The sequence below is a fragment of the Nymphaea colorata genome, chromosome 8 (genome assembly GCF_008831285.2).
Source record: "Nymphaea colorata isolate Beijing-Zhang1983 chromosome 8, ASM883128v2, whole genome shotgun sequence".
NCBI classification, from domain to species: domain Eukaryota; kingdom Viridiplantae; phylum Streptophyta; class Magnoliopsida; order Nymphaeales; family Nymphaeaceae; genus Nymphaea; species Nymphaea colorata.
Window position 1 is genome coordinate 11,855,801 of NC_045145.1, and position 18,555 is coordinate 11,874,355.

An 18,555-nucleotide genomic window follows, 5' to 3' on the forward strand; every position below is an offset into this window, starting at 1 on the left:
ACGACTTGTCACTGCACCACCGCGCTCCATATTTCACGTGTATTGCTTTTTGCTTGACTCGGCGACCGATTGATCCCACATGCTTCTCAAGCTGTGCATAAGCTGGCCAAGTAGCATATCCATCTACTAGCTTGGTCGGGCAAGACGGTCGATCAGCAACATGTCGTATATAAAGTTTAAAGTATTTTAGACCAAGGGAATGCATTTGAGGAAAACAAAATGGTAAAAAAAAAAGATCCGACGGTCCATGTCAACCGAAGGGAAGCAGTTACGCGGTGACATTCGCTAATATATACTTACGTAGGTTTCTCAGCTATCACGGCAGCTCATTGACCTCATTCGATAAATAAAAGGTGGTTTCTCAGCTATCACGTCGGGGTTTTCAGCTCATTGACCTCGTTCGGATTCGCCTGATTTCTTCGGGGATCGCATCACTTCTTTCTTTCCCTTCCCTTCTTGCCATTACCCCTCCTGCCGCGTGATCTTGGTCAGAAGCCTCGTTTGCTGTTGTCCTGTGAAGAGGACGATGGGGCCTTCTGTCTTGTGCCCCTCTCTTGTCTTTCTATTCTGGGCGTTGGTGATGGTTTTTCTAGGGATTCCGTCCGTCCAATCTCTCCGCTTCGATCTTCCGTCGGGGCACACTAAGTGCATAGCGGAGGACATCAAGATCAATGCCATGACTGTCGGCCAATACAACGTCGTTAAGAATGAGGAAGGAGCATCTCTCCCGGACCACCAGAAGCTCACCGTCAGGGTAATCAACATTTAGAAAAGAACAAGCAGTGAATAGAAGATAAAAGCTCCATCATCCAGTTGCATCCCTTTGATCTAATGGGGAGTCGTTTTATTCTGAGCGATTGTGATCTAATTTCCATTTTCTGCCTCAATCCTTCATAGGTTACCTCTCCTTATGGTAATAGCGTTCACTTCTCCGATCTAGTGGAATCCGGCAATTTCGCGTTTACTTCGACGGAGGCAGGGGACTACATGGCTTGCTTCTGGGTCGCGGATCATAAGCCACCGACAACCGTAACAGTTGAGTTTGTTTGGAAGACAGGGGTCGCTGCCAAGGATTGGCCCAGTGTCGCCAAGAAAGGGCAAATCGATGTAAGAGATCTCTCGCCTAACTCTGTTTGTTTATTTTGCTTACAAGTCTGTCTGGGCATATTTCTGAGGTGTCGGCTTCTTCCATCCGGCCGGTTTTAGTTTATAACGTTCCGCTGTTCCTTTTGCGGTTTCTGTCCATTAAGATCCCCCGAAACATGAATTTCTCCAGGGATTTGTTGTGGTTTTACTGCAACCGAAATTGTGGCAGCTTTTCCTTTTGCTTTTTGTTTTCATCTTCATCTGAATTGCATGCTACGTTGTATTGGCCGTCCTCTTGTCAGTTCGCCAATGGCTTCACGTGTGCAGGTGTCTTCCACATACGAAAGGGTCACTTTGGTAAATCTTGATGTGAATTAGTCACTACCATCTCATGGTCTGCATATACGTGTAATCCCACTCTAAAGGGTTGTTTTTATTCATTGGTCTTGCTAGGAAACGTGTGATTAGTGAAGACATTTCGTCTGGATGAGATCTGTTTCCGGACTTATCTTACTCTTGAATAAATGGGTGTTTCGAGCAATCATCTTCGTGTGCTAGCAGCCTTAGGTAATAGATTTAGCATCTAGCAATGCTATGTCCTTTGGGTGAAATGCAACTATGGGGGGATAGATTACCATATCAGAAGTTCTCTAGAATGGCTTTAGAGTGTAATAAGTTCAAATGTAGAGTAGCCTTGAGAACTTATTGTGATCTCCATGCGCTCAATGAAAGGATCGGTACAGTTTTTTCATCTATGCACCAAAATCCTTTCTGTACCTCTCCACTTGCTGCTATAGGTGACTGATTGGTGGATGAAAAGGTATTTATGTGTTGTGGGAATATGATTTTTTCGGTGTGCGGTTACCATGGATGAATTCAACAAACATTTGGAACCTAGTTGGTTAATGATTTAGAAGTCCATATTGCATATATATGGGCATTTACTCCTCACCGGTATTGGATAGTATCTGGTGAACGGGTCCAACTCACATCAAGATTGAAGACACCATGAAACCCATAGAAGCAAAGTAATTTGGTGAGTTTTAATGAGCTTCATAATTGATTTTGTTGAACTTTTTCTTTAATAAAATTCAAAATTGTGAACCATGTCCCCGTAAGTGCTAGGCGCTGCCTAGCGAGCTTGGGAGGAACTAGCGACATCATGTGGTCCAAAACAAGCATAACAAACCAATGAAATTCATGATAACGTTACAATTATTCGACAAACATGTATTTCTTAATAGCATACACATGACTATCAACTTATCACCATGAAGCAATTCAAATTTTAAACACACTGTAAAACAAATTAAACATCTTATAACAATATAGTAAACACAAGTAAAAGTTCAAAACATCAACTTTAATGAATTAGAGCAATAATGTTTATATTATGGTGTAAAAGAAGCAAGTTTACAGTTTGATTTGCAATGTGATTGAGCATGCAAAAGCTTCTAATTTCCTTAAAATCAACTGTCTCTCCAAATCTATTTTCTAAAACATAAAAACCTAAAAAAAAACTTGAATTTACTATCTAACAAGAAAAGAAGGGAAGTCTTCAACATATTTTCCATGTCAGCATGATGTAAAACTGCCTTCCATTGTAATTCTAATGAACAAAGGAAAAGAAAATGTTACGAAGAATAGTACATGCACATTCAAAGGAATACAACCTCAAACTACATAAGAAGATCCAAAGTATCGCATATGAAGTGTATCTATCATATATATTGCACAAAAACAAAAGAACAAAAGGAAAAGTAAATACAGATTCTACATCAAATGACAGCAGTAGCAGCTGCAGAAGAAGAAGAAGAAGAATATCTGCCTCAAAAGAACTGAAGGAAAATAAAAGTTCAAAAAGCGAAAAAGACAAATTTCATATTGATAGCAGTTGGCTACCCTGGCTGCAGCTTTCACAAAAGTAATCCCAAACTCACGAACCTAGTGCTAATTACAGATTAGGGTAACCCTCCTTAGAGGTAAAGGCATTCCGCTAACATCAAATAGACCCATCAACCTTATTTATAAGTGGTCTCTGGGTCAGTCCAATAGACCTGATTGCGAGTCCAATATCCCAGTAGCTATCAATACTCCTTCCCTTAGGGTCCGTTTGATGTACAAGAAGAATTTAACACCGTAAATTTACCATGGTAAATTTTTCTGAAAAAATTTACAGGATGAAATTTTTCCGCACAGGAAGAATTTAACGTGATAAATTTAACCCTGTTTGATGCACATGGTAGAAAAATGAAGAGACTTTTTTCAGAACTGTTAGTAGAAGACCATAGTTCTTTGGGTTTTAAAAGAGGGAGACAAAAATCCCAACATATAGAATCCACAAAAACAGCACTATTCTAGTCTTTACAGCAAATATCAATAGTTAACTGCAAACTAGAAACCAGGTCCATCAAGTTACCATGATACTAGGGAATAACATACACCAAAATTGCATTGTACACAACACGCCTAAGAAAGCCCCTTAAGCTACACAAAATCCTCAACCATAACTGGAGCCTATCTACAAGAACTAGGAGTTTCCACACAGCTATCATCCCACCCAACTCCCCACATTCACCCAACTCCCCACTATCAACCACATTCTCCTTTTTTTCCCCCAACTCTACCAAGAATGGAGCATACGCCCTCCCCAATATCAACTCCTTCCAGTGACAGCTTAAGGGGCTTGCTGTGTACATGGTGTATATGTTCTGTGTACTCACAAATCCTCAGCAACCACGCAAGAAACAACACAAGGGAAGAATACCAACTTGCATTTTCAAATCTAACACAGTAACACCAAAAAGCCACAAACAGACTTCCCTTGCAGCCCTGCTGGAATCACACCAACGTCTACCTCAAACAAACAACACATTTTGTGAAACGCCTCTTCTTCAATAATGAGGAACAAAATATGAACAAGTAGAAGTAGAACAGAGCAGGAATAGAGAATTTGAGCAGGGCACCGAAAACAGCAATACAACGGGCAGAATAATAAACCAATTGCAGTAGAAATTGATGCTTGTACTGCCTTGTACTCCTTTCTACACATTCCTAACAGCAAAATGAAGTATGAACACACAGATTTTCCTCATAACAGAAACAAGCAAAAGGCATCAGCAAGAGCAAGAGCAAGAGAGAGAAAGGGAGACAGCGAGAGCAAGACAGAAAAAATTTTTGGGTGTTTCTGAAAGGGACACAGCGAGAGCAAGAGAGTAACCCTTACCAGTGGAGGAGCGGCGATTGTGGAGATGGCGAACCGGCGGAGCGGCGACGGTGGGAGCTCTGGCCCACACGAATACTGCGTCTTCCATGCCGGTGAGAAGGGAGATATTGTCGAATGTGAGGGAGGAAGAGTTCTCGACTGCGGAGGGAGGAGGAGACGGGTGAAATGAGGAAAAATCGAGGGCCCTAACGGCTCTCCAATTTGTCTCTGCTCAAAAGTCCGACCTGTGAGGTCGGACTTTTGAGCATGTGAAATTTCACCCGATCACGTAACAAAAAACGGGTGAAATTTCACGCCGTTTGATACGGCGTGAGATGGGCGGGTGAAATTTCACCCGCCCGTACATATTTCACCCCCCCTTCAAATTTAACCCGACAACCAAACGGGCCATTAATAAACACCTTGTCCTCAATGTGTGAGTGGCTGAGGACAGACCTCCTTCATCCCTATATCATTGCTGTCATCTTTACTTGATCCTACTTCTCCAACATGGTACTTATATTTGACAATAAACCTTGTAATGCAGAATCCTTCATGCCCTTTTCTAGCACTTGACATGCGGCCTTTGCCTTAAGTTCTGTGTTCCCATGACCTTTAGGAGCAGCCCTTATTGTTCTTCCCATCATCCCATTAGGCTGCACAGGCCTCTCATTCGTGAACCCCTGTGCCTCATCCCACCATCTTGCTCAGATAGTATGTCAACCATGTAGGCATATTGTTCTTCGCTGCGCATACTTCCCGCTCATCATTCTTGGATCCCAAATGAGAAATACCCTTATGTTCATGATAAATCTGCAGAGGAGCATCCTTGATCCTACCAACCATAGCATCCACTTCCCATTTGGACAATTATCTCCTTCCTTCCGACTGATCACCAGATTCTGTCCATAACTTAGACTTGGATCCATTGATTCCATTCACAAAAGTAAAAGCGACATAAGCATTTGGTTGGATGCAACGGAGACAAAGATGGATGCACATGCAGAGTAACCAAAGCTTAAAAAGCCACCAGATCCAGGACAAACACTTTGGACCAAAATTGCAAATTCAGTTGGAAGTATAGGCGTCCTATCCTTTGGAAATAAAATTTGCCGCTGAAGCATGACCACCAATAATCCCTTGAAAAGTGATACAAAACCTTCATTCTCTGTCTACACAAGTCTCCTCTTGGCTATGGAGCTTCCCATTGTGCAGCCAGCAGACTGATGGTCGACCCCACTGTATTCTTCATACCCATCCACTTCAAGTCTGCTGTGAAGCTGCTCCACTTCCAAAGGAGTGTGCCACATGGAAGTTATTCTACCCCAATGCCAGGGCACTATTTTAAGAGCTCTTTTCTAAGAGCTCTATTCCTGCCCGTCCAATGAACTGAGTACTTAGGATGTCTGCTTCTTTCTCTATAAGATTTTCTATGTTTGGTAAGCATTTAGCATGTCCCATAGCTGCTTCTTGGAACTCTTGGATAATGGATATACTGAAGGCATGATGATTTGCAATTCCTCTCCATCAATACCAGTACTCTCAAGTCTCAACCTCTGGATCAATAAATACACGTGAAGTGCACATCTTCATCTCTCCCTTGATGTTCCAGCTCTGGGCGCTTTGTTTGTAAAAACTGTAGAGTTCAGTTCGGCTCTATAAATGGGACAAAAGATAATTTTGCATAAACCATATCTCACACCATCATCCTCAAATAGAACACCTTCTCTCTTCCAAATTCATCTAATGCCACGATATCAACAGCAAATTCATAAACTGCTAGTATAGACAATGTATCTCGACAGGAAGCCGACGTAACCAGTTTAGATCAGGTTAACAACAGAAAAATGACGATTAATGAGCAACAAATGATAGAGAGAACAACTAAGAATCTCATGACAGACCAGAACTTGGTTCTGGTCAGATGTGGGCCAGTTTTAATTCAGGTAGCTCAACAGAGTTAAAACACCTAAACACGAGGCACTGCATCCAGAACTGAAACAAGTGCAAGACCTGATCAAGCCTGCTGTAAACCATGGTAACTCCACAGTTTGTTTTACTCAGTTTCACAAACGAACCCTCAGATTTGTTCTCCACAACTATCTGGTTATTTGATGTCACCAGAAAATAGTTATCCTGCTCGCGTTATTTGATGCTCCTAATGAAGTTCCACGTCAAATCTGAAGCTGTTACACCATGTGAACAAGAAGAAAATCATTTCTGTAAAGAATTTGCCACTGCCTCATCCCAGATATGATCCCTGCTATTTATTTTTTCCATTTTGAAATCTACATTATAATAGAGGACTAGAACCAAGAGAGAAAAAGGAAGAAAGAAGAAGAAAAGAGAAAGAAAAGGAGGCATGGGACAAAGAGAGGGAGAGAGAGAGAGAGAAAGAGAGGGAGAGTCATCAACTTCATTATGCCTCTACTCTCCCTTTAAATAAAGATTAGGGTTAAGAAAAATATCACATATGTATGCATACTTTATGAAAATTATACGTAATTACCCATAACTAAAAGCATGTTGCCTTATAACACTCCTTTGAACTGATTTCACATTATTCTATAGAAAACTAGTGACCTAAGGTTTTAGTCCAAGGAAGTGAATCCATGTTTAGCAAGTCATCCACAAAAGTTACATGATAAGAGAATCTGCTTGCAGAAACTACGGAGTATGGAGAGACTATACGGGCGGGTTTGCATACTCAAAGGCTTAAAAAATGTATAGTTTCTTGATTTGAAAGATAGAACTTCATTTTCACCATTACACAATCATTATAAGTTATTTTTTTATAGAAAAATCCATAGGAAGATAAAGACGATATTTACTTCAAGTTTTCGTGTTTTTGACCATCCATGTTTATTTTCTTTATAATGTCACGTAGGTTCTTGATTTTGATCCAAAAATTCCATGTAATATAATTTTCTTTTCTATGGCTTTCCCTAATCTGATTCTCTGACCAGTGATTTTGCGTCCGACAATTGCTAGATAAGGAGAGAAGCCAAGTCATGCAGACACTTCAAGCAGTTACTGCACCCGAGTTTTGGGCGTGGGTGCACTAACTAAATAATTTGTTTTCTGTTTTGTTGAACAGATGATAAAATCATAACTTGTTAATTGCTAATTTTCTTGTTTGGCTTTGCATGTCATATGTACATATGCATATGAATATGTGTGTATGTATGTGCATATATATATATATATATATATATATATATATATATATATATCCTTCTTGCACCCATACCCATGTTTCTCTGTAAAATACTGCACTAGCACCTGTGTGATATAGAAAGAAGGTTGTATCCATGGTTGGTTATTTGGAACCACATATAAGTTAAATTTTATTTCAAATACATCTAACTTTTGGCACCTGAAGAAATTTTTTGAATCTTCAAAACTCTTTTAAAATTTCAATGTTTTTAATTTTCAATTGATTTTGTTGGTGGAAACAAAATTTGAGTTGGTGTTTTGCATACATTTGGAAAGAAATGAGTTAGTGGGCTCATGAAAGGACTCCCTCAAATCTAAGAGCCAAAAAGTCATAGTGTGATTCAGAGAACCATGACACCAGCAGTGGAACTTCCCTTTAACAAAGGTTGGAGTGCTTGAAGAAGTTGGGAATGTGATAGACCTCCAGAAATGGTTCTTCTTTGTTGTTCTCCACCTAGGCAACTTTCTTCTCTTTTCCTCTCAACTTAGGACTTCTAGGTCTAGTTCAGCTTTCTTCAATAATCAAATCACTTTTCTTGTAATAATCTTTCATTATTTAGCTTAATGAAATGAGGGGGTTTGTAGGTGTCAACACGATGCTCAGATATGGAAGCAATAAGTACATAATCTTCTTTGTTCTTGATATTCATTGTCATTTTGTCTTTGATGATGAACTGAAAGCTTAGGGAATGGAGGCTCAGTCACACGGGTGCGCCAACTATGGTGGCGCACCCGCACCCACATCAGTGCGGGTGCGGGTGCTGGTGCTAGTGCTGCCCGACACAGCGGAAATGAGTTTTGGCCGTTTTGAAAACGTTTTGGCTGAGTCTTCATTGATATATCGATTCAAGGTAACCTTGATAAAACAAAGTTTAAAAATATTGACAAATAAAATTACTTATATAACAAATAACATATATATATATATATATGTATATATATACTTATATATTTATTTATATGCTCTCGCCGCAACCGCACCCAATTTTTTTTGAACTTGCCACATCCTACACCGGCACCAGCACCCCACCCTGCACCCATGTGACATAGAATAGAGGGTTCTCTACTTTATGGAGATAACCACACATGATTATAATTCTTTTTGACCCCAATAAAAAAAAACTCATAGAAAGTGCTCTTTCTTGAATTTGCTTTTAAAGTCATATACCTTTGCACTTTCCTACTTAGGTTCAAGAAGGTCATGTTGTTCCATAGCTGGGTCAAGGCACTATGATATTCACAAATAGTTTTATTTCCTTGTTGCATGTTTATAATTTTTTTATTGGAAGTTGCATTTATGGGCAATATTTTTTGAGACATGGACACATATATTGTTTATGGGTATTGTGCGCAACGTACTTCTCAAGTATAATACAACAAAGTTGTATTTATCTAGAAAATCTCGACAAATTTTCAAAAAAATAAAAAATCATAAAAATTAGCTAAAAATAAAATAACTGAGAAACTAATTAGAGCCATTCAAAAATTATTAGATTACCAATAAACGAAAATTGAAAAAATGGAAACTAATAGTCTGACAAATACATAACTAACAACAGTTGATAGCTGTTGAAGCATGTAAAGATGGGTCTTGGAACCGGGTCTGGGTCCAGACCCGATCCAGCTTGTAGCCCTTGTTGGGCCTTACATAAAGACTTTTAACCCTAATTTCTGAAGTGAATGAAGTTTTAAGAGAGAGAGAGTCTGGCGGCTAGTGGGCACCAGACCTCCTCACCCGTGGTTTTTCTCCCTCTCGTTGAGGGTTTTCCACGTTACATTCGTGTTCTTCTCGCTTTTACTGTTTCTACATGGTATCAGAGCCGTGACTAGTTTGTGAAACTTTTTGCCGGCTGTGAAGTTCTGGCTCTGACCTTTCCATCGCTTGCTGCTCTTATTCCGCCGTCGCCGTTTCCATTGTTGCTGCCGATTCCGGCTGCTTTTGCTGCTGGTTTCTGGCTGCAGCCCAGCATCGTTGCCCAGCTCCGCCTTCTCTGCCGTCGCCCTAAGTCCCAGTCGCTCAGCATCTGTCAGCACCTAGCGTCGTCCATCGCTCAACGCTCACCGTCGCCCGCCATTTTGTGCTCTGTTGCTGTTGCCCGAGGCCTCCCTTGCTGTTTGCCGTCGTCTAGTGTGTGTCGGTTGCTGCTGTTCTCTTCCTGCTCGTGAAGCCCATGGAGATCTGTCGCACTGATCTGTTAGCTCCCTGCGTCACCACCCAGCATCGTCCCGTCTGCTGTTCCTGGTTGCCGTTTGCTGTTCCTTCTTTGTCCCTGTTTCTTGGTTAGGCCTTTTTTGCTTTGGTGAACCCGACATGGTGGCGGATTCTCATATGAGGGAGTAGATTATTGACAGTGGTGCTACCCACTACATGACTGGCGATCCTAAGGTCTTTCATGGGTATAAGCTTTCGTCAGGAAGGAACGGGTGTCTCTTGCCGATGGTTCCTCTATTTTTGTGGCTGAAAAAGAGTGTCTCTCACTTTTGAACAAGTTCTTAGTCCACAATGCTCTACATGTTCTTCATCTTCCCTTGAACCTCTTGTCGGTTAGCAAGATTACAAAAGAGTTGAATTGTGAACTTATTTTTTCTGCTGATTGCGTTCTGCAGGACTTGGTGACAGGGTAGAGGATTGGGATTGGTTTGTTTTCTGAAGGGCTATATCGTTTTCCTATGCGTGCCACTACTGCCCTCATGACAACCGCTAGCAAAACAACGAAGAGTAGAGAGGACTCCCTTCAATCGATTATGCGTTGGCATGAGCGCCTTGGACACCTTCCTTTTGGAATTCTAAGACAGTTATTTCCTGATTTGTGTTCCAGGTTAGATATGACTATGGTGTCTTGTGATGTCTGTCACCTGGCCAAACATGTTAGGGCTTCATACCCTGTGCCTATCCATCGTTCTAACGAGGTGTTTGCCATGATTCACTCTGATGTGTTGGGGCCTTCGGGAATTTCTTCTTGTCATGGTTTTCAGTATTTTATCACCTTTATAGATGATTGTTCTCGTAACACTATTGTTTATTTGCTAAAAGACCGTAGTGAAGTTCCTACTGTCATAGAGACTTTCATTGCTTATGTGGAAACTCAATATGGAGCATCTGTTAAGACCTTTCGGTCTTGACAATGCTCGTGAGTATACGTGCCAGTCTGTTGATAGCTTCTTTCGAAAAAAGGTAATTGTTCATGAGACTTCTTGTAGTTATACTCCTCTTTAAAATGGAGTTGCTGAACGAAAGAATCGCCAATTACTGAATATGACTCGGGCACTTCTTGTGTAACGTCATGTTCCAAAAAAATATTGGGGGGATGCTGTGTTGACCAGTGCGTATCTAATTAACCGTATGCCTAGTCGTGTGTTGAATGGGCAGACACCTCACTCTATGTTACCGGGGAGTTGTGAACCTTTCTCTCTTCCCCTAGAGTCTTTGAATGTGTTTGTTTTATTCACAATCATAGTCCTAATATTAAAAAACTTGATCCTAAGTCGATTAAGGGCGTTTTTCTAAGTTATTCCCCCACTCAAAAAGGATATAAGTGTCGAGACCCTTCCACAGGTCGTGCCTATATTACCAAAGATGTCACCTTCTTGGAACATGCTTCATATTTTGACGAAAATTCTCTTCAGGGGGAGAGGTCTACAATGAGATTAGACTTTAGAGTATTCTCCCAATCAAGAGATTCAGTTTACAGATTTTTTGGAATACAAGAATGAAGAGATTGAAGTTACTAACCCTTTAGAGCACAATGAGGATGATGGATGTTCAACTGTGAATAAGGAGGAACATGATCGTTTGTTTGGGCAGGTTTACTCTAGGCGAAAGTTGCATGCGGCAGGACCCACTGATGAAGCTGACGAAGCGATGCCCTTTGGTGACAAAATCCTACTCCAAATCCTAATGCTACTCTTTCCCTGGATGACCCAAGTCGTGCCCAAGAGATGTCAGTTGAAGGTACTCAGGCAAAGGCTAAAAGTGAAGATTTACCCATTGCTCTTAGAAAGGGTGTCAGGTCATGTACTCAACACCCTATTGGTAATTTCATATCTTATTCTAGACTGAGCAAGGATTACAAGTGTTTTGTATCTTCTCTTTCTTTGGCTGTGATTCCCAGGACTGTTGCTGAAGCTCAAGGTGACTCCAAGTGGGCTAATGCGATGCAACAAGAAATGGAAGCCCTGAGAAGAAACATGATATGGGAAGTTGTAAAGATCCCTGAGGCAGCTCACTTGGTTGGATCCAAGTGGGTCTGCACCATCAAATACAAACCAGATGGAAGTGTTGAAAGATACAAAGCTCGTCTTGTGGCCAAGGGTTTAGTCAGAAATATGTGATTGATTACTTGGAGACCTTTGCTTCAGTTGCGACAATGAAGATAGTTAGAGTTGTTATTTCCCTAGCTGTGATGAAGGAGTGGAGGATGAACCAACTGGATGTTAAGAATGCATTTCTCAATGACGATCTCGAAAAGGAGGTGTATATGAGTATGCCCCCAAGATATGAAGAACCAGAAAAATGCTGTCAACTAAAAAATGCTTTATATGGCCTCAAGCAATCGCCCGGAGCATGGTTCAAATGACTCAGACGAGTAATGCAACATTATGACTACAATCAAGGGAATGGAGACCACACTCTGTTTGTGAAGAGGAAAGAAAGGAAAGTCACTTTGTTACTTGTTTGTGGATGACATGATTGTTACAGGTAATGATGAGGATGAAATCACAAAGCTAAAAGTGTTACTAGCTACCGAATTTGATCTCAAGGATCTTGGTAAACTGAGGTACTTTCTTGGTATTGAGATTGCTAGGTCTAGTACCGGCCTTGTGTTAAATCAACGGAAATACACACTAGATCTATTGGAGGAGACTGGTAAGCTGGGGTGTAGACTAGCTTCTACTCCTCTTGATGCTAGGCACAAGTTGAGCCTTAGAGATGGGGAGTTGCTCTGTGAAGAAGCCAAAGGAAGATATCAACGTCTTGTTAAGTTGATTTATCTTACCCTCACTCGACCAGATTTCACTTTTGCTGTGAATGTACTGAGTCAATTCATGCATGTCCCGACTGATGCACACTTTGAAGGCTGTGGATAGAATATTGTGCTATTTGAAGAGGAATCTTGAAACAAGAGACTGTTGAGATCGAAGAGTATTTCGATGTTGACTGGGCAGGTTGTGTTGATACTAGAAGGTCTACCTCAGGGTACTGTGTCTACTTGGGAGCAAACCTTGTTATCTGGAGAAGCAAGAGGCAAGATGTGTGTTCTCGATCTAGTGCAGAGGTTGAGTATAGAGCTATTGCTATGAGAGTTTCAGAGTTACTATGGCTGAAAATATTGCTAGCTGATATCGGGATAGAGATTGGAGGACCTGTAAAGATGTACTGTGACAACAAGTCTGCAATCAACCTGACCAATAACCCTGTACTACATGATAGAACAAAGCATGTTGAGATTGATCGCCACTTTATCCGTGAGAGGATTGATGCTAAAGAGTTAATCTTACCTTAATGTTCTGTCTAAAGCTCTATCTTCAACTTCTTTTGAGAGAAATGTATCCAAGTTGGACATGTTTGATATGTATGCCCAACTTGAGGGGGAGTGTTGAAGCATGTAAATATGGGTCTTGGGATCGGGTGTAGGTCCAAACCCGATCCAACTTGTAGCCCTTGTTGGGCCTTACTTAAAGACTTGTAACCCTAATTTCTGGAGTGAATGAAGTTTTAAGAGAGAGAGAGTCTGGCGGCTAGTGGGCACCAGAGATGGTGTCTGGGTGTTAGGAGCAGAACGGCCAAGAGGGCGGCTCGTTGAGACAGATAGGGTAAGAGGCCCAACGTGGAAAAGGATCGTCTAGGAGGGCAAGTGCCCTTAGTGTTGACATAACTCGAGGGAAGGAGCATGGAGCACAGGTTGGCAACACATCTTGGAAATTTGAGACTTAGTGGTCGTCGGATACGTTCCAGGCTTTACTAAGGAAAAGTGCAAACAGTGACAGAAAAGTGTGAAGAAACAAGGAATGGACTAGAGGCAAAACACCCGATAGACAAGTAGCCGCCAATCAAACGGATGGGTCTTGGGACCGGGTCTGGGTCCAGACCCGATCCAGCTTGTAGCCTTTGTTGGGCCTTACTTAAAGACTTGTAACCTTAATTTCTGGAGTGAATGAAGTTTTAAGAGAGAGAGAAAGTCTGGCGGCTAGTGGGCTCCAGACCTCCTCACCCGTGGTTTTTCTCCCTCTCGTTGAGGGTTTTCCACATTACATCCGTGTTCTTCTCGCTTTTACTGTTTCTACAATAGCTTTCATGGCTTTACAACACAAATTAACTCACTTTTCAGTTAAAAAAGAAAAAAACAAGCTGTTCTCTTTTTCCCCATGATATGAAGTTATCTTCTTCATTTGTTATATGTCCGCATGTTGAAGTTCTTTATCGTCCACTTTCATTGTTATTTTCTTTGAAATCTGAAAACAAGTTTTCTGTCTCAGTATTTAAATTTTCTTATTCAGAAAATGGGTTCATATGCTCTATGCAGATAGGTTTTGCATTTATCTTCTTCAATTTTGGAGCCATGCTTTGCAAATGCATATTCACTCCAATGAAGACTAAATTTGTTAAGCTTTATGGTGCAAGATTATTTCTTTTCTAGGTGTTAGCAGCATCAAATGCAGTCTAATTTCTTTCACAAGCTAAAACACTGTGTGGCTGACTTAAAATTTTAATTGCGATACCTTGAAGCATGAGAACAGAAGAACTGAATGTCTTCTACAAAACCTCTAATATAATTTACAAAAACAAAATTTAGAAATACAACCAATCATCAATGTTGAAAACTAAACAATAAACCTAATAAAATGAGATGCTTACATGGATGTGCAGTGTGAAAGAGGGAGTTTGAGAAAACAAGAAAGGGAGACAGGCAGAGAACATGAGAGAAAGAGCGATAGAAGGGAAGAGAGAAGGAGGGAGAACGAGTGAGAAGAGGCGAGGAAGGAAGAGAGAAAACGAGAGAGGGAGAGATAGAGAAGAATGGTGGAGAAGCTGAGCAAAATAGTAGTTGTCAGCAGGCAGCTAAGCATGATTATATTTCAGCCTTAGGGTTCCCAGTGATAGATAGAAGTTAGATTCCTTTTCTTGATTATATCATTATGCATTGCATATCATGTAGAAAGTAGCCATTACATTTATTTCCAGCTCATTTTATTGGTTTTATAATTCACAATTTTATCCTAACCATTAGATTTTAAATTGTGCTAGAAAGTTACTGTCTTCTCCTCTTCTCCTAAAGCAGGGGGTGGCATAGCAGTCATGGTCAACCCTTGTGAAACAATGTAGGATCTCTATTATGATATTTAACCAACTCATTAGCTATTTCTGAATAATCCTCATTAGGAAGAAGTTTTCTTGTCAGTATGTCGAAACCTCACGAACTTATTAATCTATTTTTACCAATCTATTCCAAAATAAATGGAGATTTAGATAAGTAGCTGCAACATGTACTGGATTATGCAAGTTGTTCCATCTCCTAACAATTATCTTCTAGTTTGACTTGTTTTTCTTTCTTGTCAAGTGCCTCATATAAATATCTCATAGTAGCTCCTTCTCCATCTACCGTTTCCGATACTTTCACCAATGGTTCAACAAACATGATTACTTCTTTTCTCATTTTCCAAAAATATTCATTGAGTAAGACATTTTAGCTCTCTTACATCATTTTTGTCCAGTTTTTCTACATGTCTCCATTCATTAGAGGCAACTATGAACCTCAAATTTTCTTCCTATTTTAAAATAAAATATAAACAAATGAAATGGGAATTGTTGTTGCACCGTTCTCTTCAACTTCTTTTCCTTAGTATAAGTTCTCATTATAGCTAAAGCCTGTTGCTTATTGTATATGAATTTTACAACTTGTCTACCTTTGTAGCCTTTGCTCATGATAGTTGCCACATTTTCCAAAGTACCAATATCTTCAAGCACTTAAATCAATGCAATGAGCTGTAAAAATATTTGGATACCATGTTAATCAGCCGTCAAACTGGTTCAACTAGATCAATAATTAGTTCAAAGAACAACACGACCAGCAAAACTGAATCTTGAACTTTATTAATCAAGAAATACCTCTCAAACAATGGCACACAGGCCATGCATTACAAGGGAACACAATATCATATATATGGACGAGATAAGAGAGGAGTGAGGGAACTAGCTTTTGGGCAGATCCCAACAGCTAGTTTTAGTTCAGCTATAAAACCAGTGTCTGCTTTGGACCGTTGGATTTGTTAAGGCAGCCTGTAAAACACCTGCTTCTGTCTCTCTCTCTCTCTCTCTCTCTCTCTCTCTCTCTCTCACACACACACACACACACACACCTGATCATTTTTCTGTCAAATGTAAACCCACTAAGAACTTAGTAGTTGTGCACCTCAATTCAGACACTGTCATTTCGTATTTCCCTCGATTTCTTTGCCATTGTTCCTTCTTTCTCACACTTTTTTTTTTCTTTCTTTAACAGCCTCCAATGACCTGCCCTACCATCATTACCTGTTCATCGTGCAGGCTGAGGCTGCAGCATCCTTGAACCTTCCCATTTCCCTTGCCTCGTATGATCCTTGGCAGACTTTTGTTTTTCCACTGTTATTATCAGGCTCTCCTCGAGCCTTGTGCTTCTTATTGATCACAAGTTGTGGGCAGGGAGACCACATAAATGGAAAAGGTGTCGGGAGTGGCTCTAGAAAGATATGGAACATCCGAATTCAAGATAGCTGCCCTAGGACAGGCAAGCATATGGGTGACAGGATTTACCAATCCTTTATGTGCGTGACAGGATTCACTTATTCTAACGGAGTGCCTTGGTTTCCCAGCAGAGGGGAACTGCCCCTTTCTTTTGTAGTTGTAAAGGTCTTAGAAAGTTAAGGATCGGCCAGAAACTCACTATTTATATAAACCCCAGAGTATTGAAAGCTATCTTGAATTGAAATGCCTTTAGATGTATGGAGAGTTCTATTGTTCTTACACCCCACTGTCATCAGTATTGAAATGCTTATTATTGTATGGAGAGTTCTATTACCTGTCATAGGTGATAGCAAAGACAAGTGGCATCAGTGGTATAAAAGCATGGTGGCATCTAGATGCATTTTAACTACGAAAATAAGTATCGTAACTTGCCATATGCCTTTACATAAAGGCTAGCAGCACAACTTGAATCCTGAAAGAGGTATCAATGGGGATGGAAGTGTGTGAGAAACTAATAAAATATGATGGAACAATGATATGGAACAAGGGTATTATATTAAATCACTGTCTTTGAGCAAATTTTGGTGGGATCTTTCTTTCTTTCTCTCATTCCTTCCATTTATACAGACCTTCAAAACTTTGAATGGGACTGTCACTGGTATTAGGCCACAATTTGAGTCATTGATCCAGCTTGCTGAATCACCAGATAGGTAGTCCCTTCTATGAAAATAAGACTATAATATTTAACTGGGTGCCTTTTTTGGGAGCTAAGTTATACATAACTGTGGTGAAAAGTGGAAAAGCTTTCTGGGTCTGAAACTTTGATTTATGTCTGACCCCTCTTTTACCTTGTAAATTGATTAGTGGAAGATCTTTCTCAATATTTCTATTACATGGCTCTTGTATTCAGTTTCAAGCGCTATGCAGAACTGATGTAGTTTTCTGCCTGGGTCATTGTGAGGCACAAAAAATGTTAATGGAAATTTTAAATTATTCATCTGTTGAAATGATAATGATGTTATGGTTATGAGATGCTTGCTCCATTTTGTTGGCAATATTAAGTTTCTTGAGGTATATTTTTACGTGATGCTCTAAATAAAAAATTGCAACAATGTAGTGCATTTGGCAAAAACATGCAGTTTATGAATGCTGTTGCAAGCTCCCTAGGGACCTGTCGTTGAACTGTGGTACATCACTCAAAAGTTGATGCCTTTTGCTTCAGGTTATGGAGATGGAATTGAAAAAGTTGGAAGAGACTGTCCAATCGATCCATGAAGAGATGTTCTATTTGAGAACAAGGTACCTGTGTTTGATTTAGTTGTTGTTCTTGGATGCTTGCATGTTTGAGAAACTTGCCTGTGTTTGGTGGGCTATAAGAACTAGACTTTAAACTGAAGTGCTTTATTATTATTATTAGAGATACAAATTAACCCCTCAAAGCTTTACGCATTTACAGTTAACTGCCTAAGTTTTGAGAAATTACAAATACCTGCTTAACTTTATAAAATAATTTACTAACGCATTCATGAAAAAAGAACATTAGGATATATTTAAGAAGACCATTGTACTCTAATGAAAAAGAAAATATGTTTAAATACACAGCTCCTTACAATTTACATTTGTTGCTAGTCTCTCTTTGATGTCTCCTTTTTTTTTTCTTTTGTGGGATTGTAGAGGTAAAAAACGAGAGAGAGAGAGATGTGAAATTGTGAAGAAGTGGACGGTTTGTGAAATTTCTTTTTGGAAAGAATCTGTCTTTAGTGTGAAGGGTAAAATAATCTTTTAATAATATACTAATATTTTTCATTCATGAAGTCTTGTTTGTGGATTAATTTAGTAAGTTAGGTGGTTACGTGTAATTTGAAAAAGTTGAATACATCAGATGTTGAGCAGTTATTTGTAAATTTCTTTTATGATATTATTATTATATTAACAATAATAAAACTAGCTATGATTTTATTATTATGAATATTTATACATCTCATTTATTTTTTGCTGGGTGCTTAGAGAGGAGGAGATGCAGGAGCTTAACAGAAACACAAACTCAAAAATGGCCTCATTGAGCTTCCTCTCTCTCATCATCTGCTTGGCAGTGGCGGGTCTGCAGCTATGGCATTTGAAAACCTTCTTTGAGAGAAAGAAGCTGCTTTAGTTTTGCAGGGGTTTGCCTCCAGCTCGTGTTGTAATGCTGCTGCGCTGTATAACTTATTGGAATTTTTTTTTTGGTCCATTCTCACTTGCCATTATGTATGCTATTGCTTTGCATAGAAAAAATTTTACACATTAAACTATTTTGCGGGATATTAATGAAACTTCTTACTAGAAA

At 39.9% G+C, this 18,555-nt stretch overlaps 1 protein-coding gene across 1 annotated transcript; it reads left to right on the top strand.

The window, feature by feature from the left end:
* Positions 1-321: 321 nt before the first annotated feature.
* On the top strand, positions 322-18,555 carry LOC116258791 (transmembrane emp24 domain-containing protein p24delta9-like). The gene is made up of 4 exons (XM_031636182.2): positions 322-754; positions 898-1,107; positions 17,452-17,528; positions 18,237-18,555. Exons 1-4 carry the CDS (start codon positions 527-529, stop codon positions 18,379-18,381), a joined length of 660 nt encoding a protein of 219 aa, XP_031492042.1. The 5' UTR covers positions 322-526; the 3' UTR covers positions 18,382-18,555.

What these genes read in the sequence shown, in the direction of transcription:
- LOC116258791 (XM_031636182.2), top strand. Translation starts at nt 527, where the DNA reads ATGGGGCCTTCTGTCTTGTGCCCCTCTCTTGTCTTTCTATTCTGGGCG. An exon ending in CCAAGAAAGGGCAAATCGAT is followed by an intron (nt 1,108 to 17,451) that starts GTAAGAGATCTC and finishes CTTTTGCTTCAG; the next exon opens with GTTATGGAGATGGAATTGAA. An exon ending in ATGTTCTATTTGAGAACAAG is followed by an intron (nt 17,529 to 18,236) that starts GTACCTGTGTTT and finishes CTGGGTGCTTAG; the next exon opens with AGAGGAGGAGATGCAGGAGC.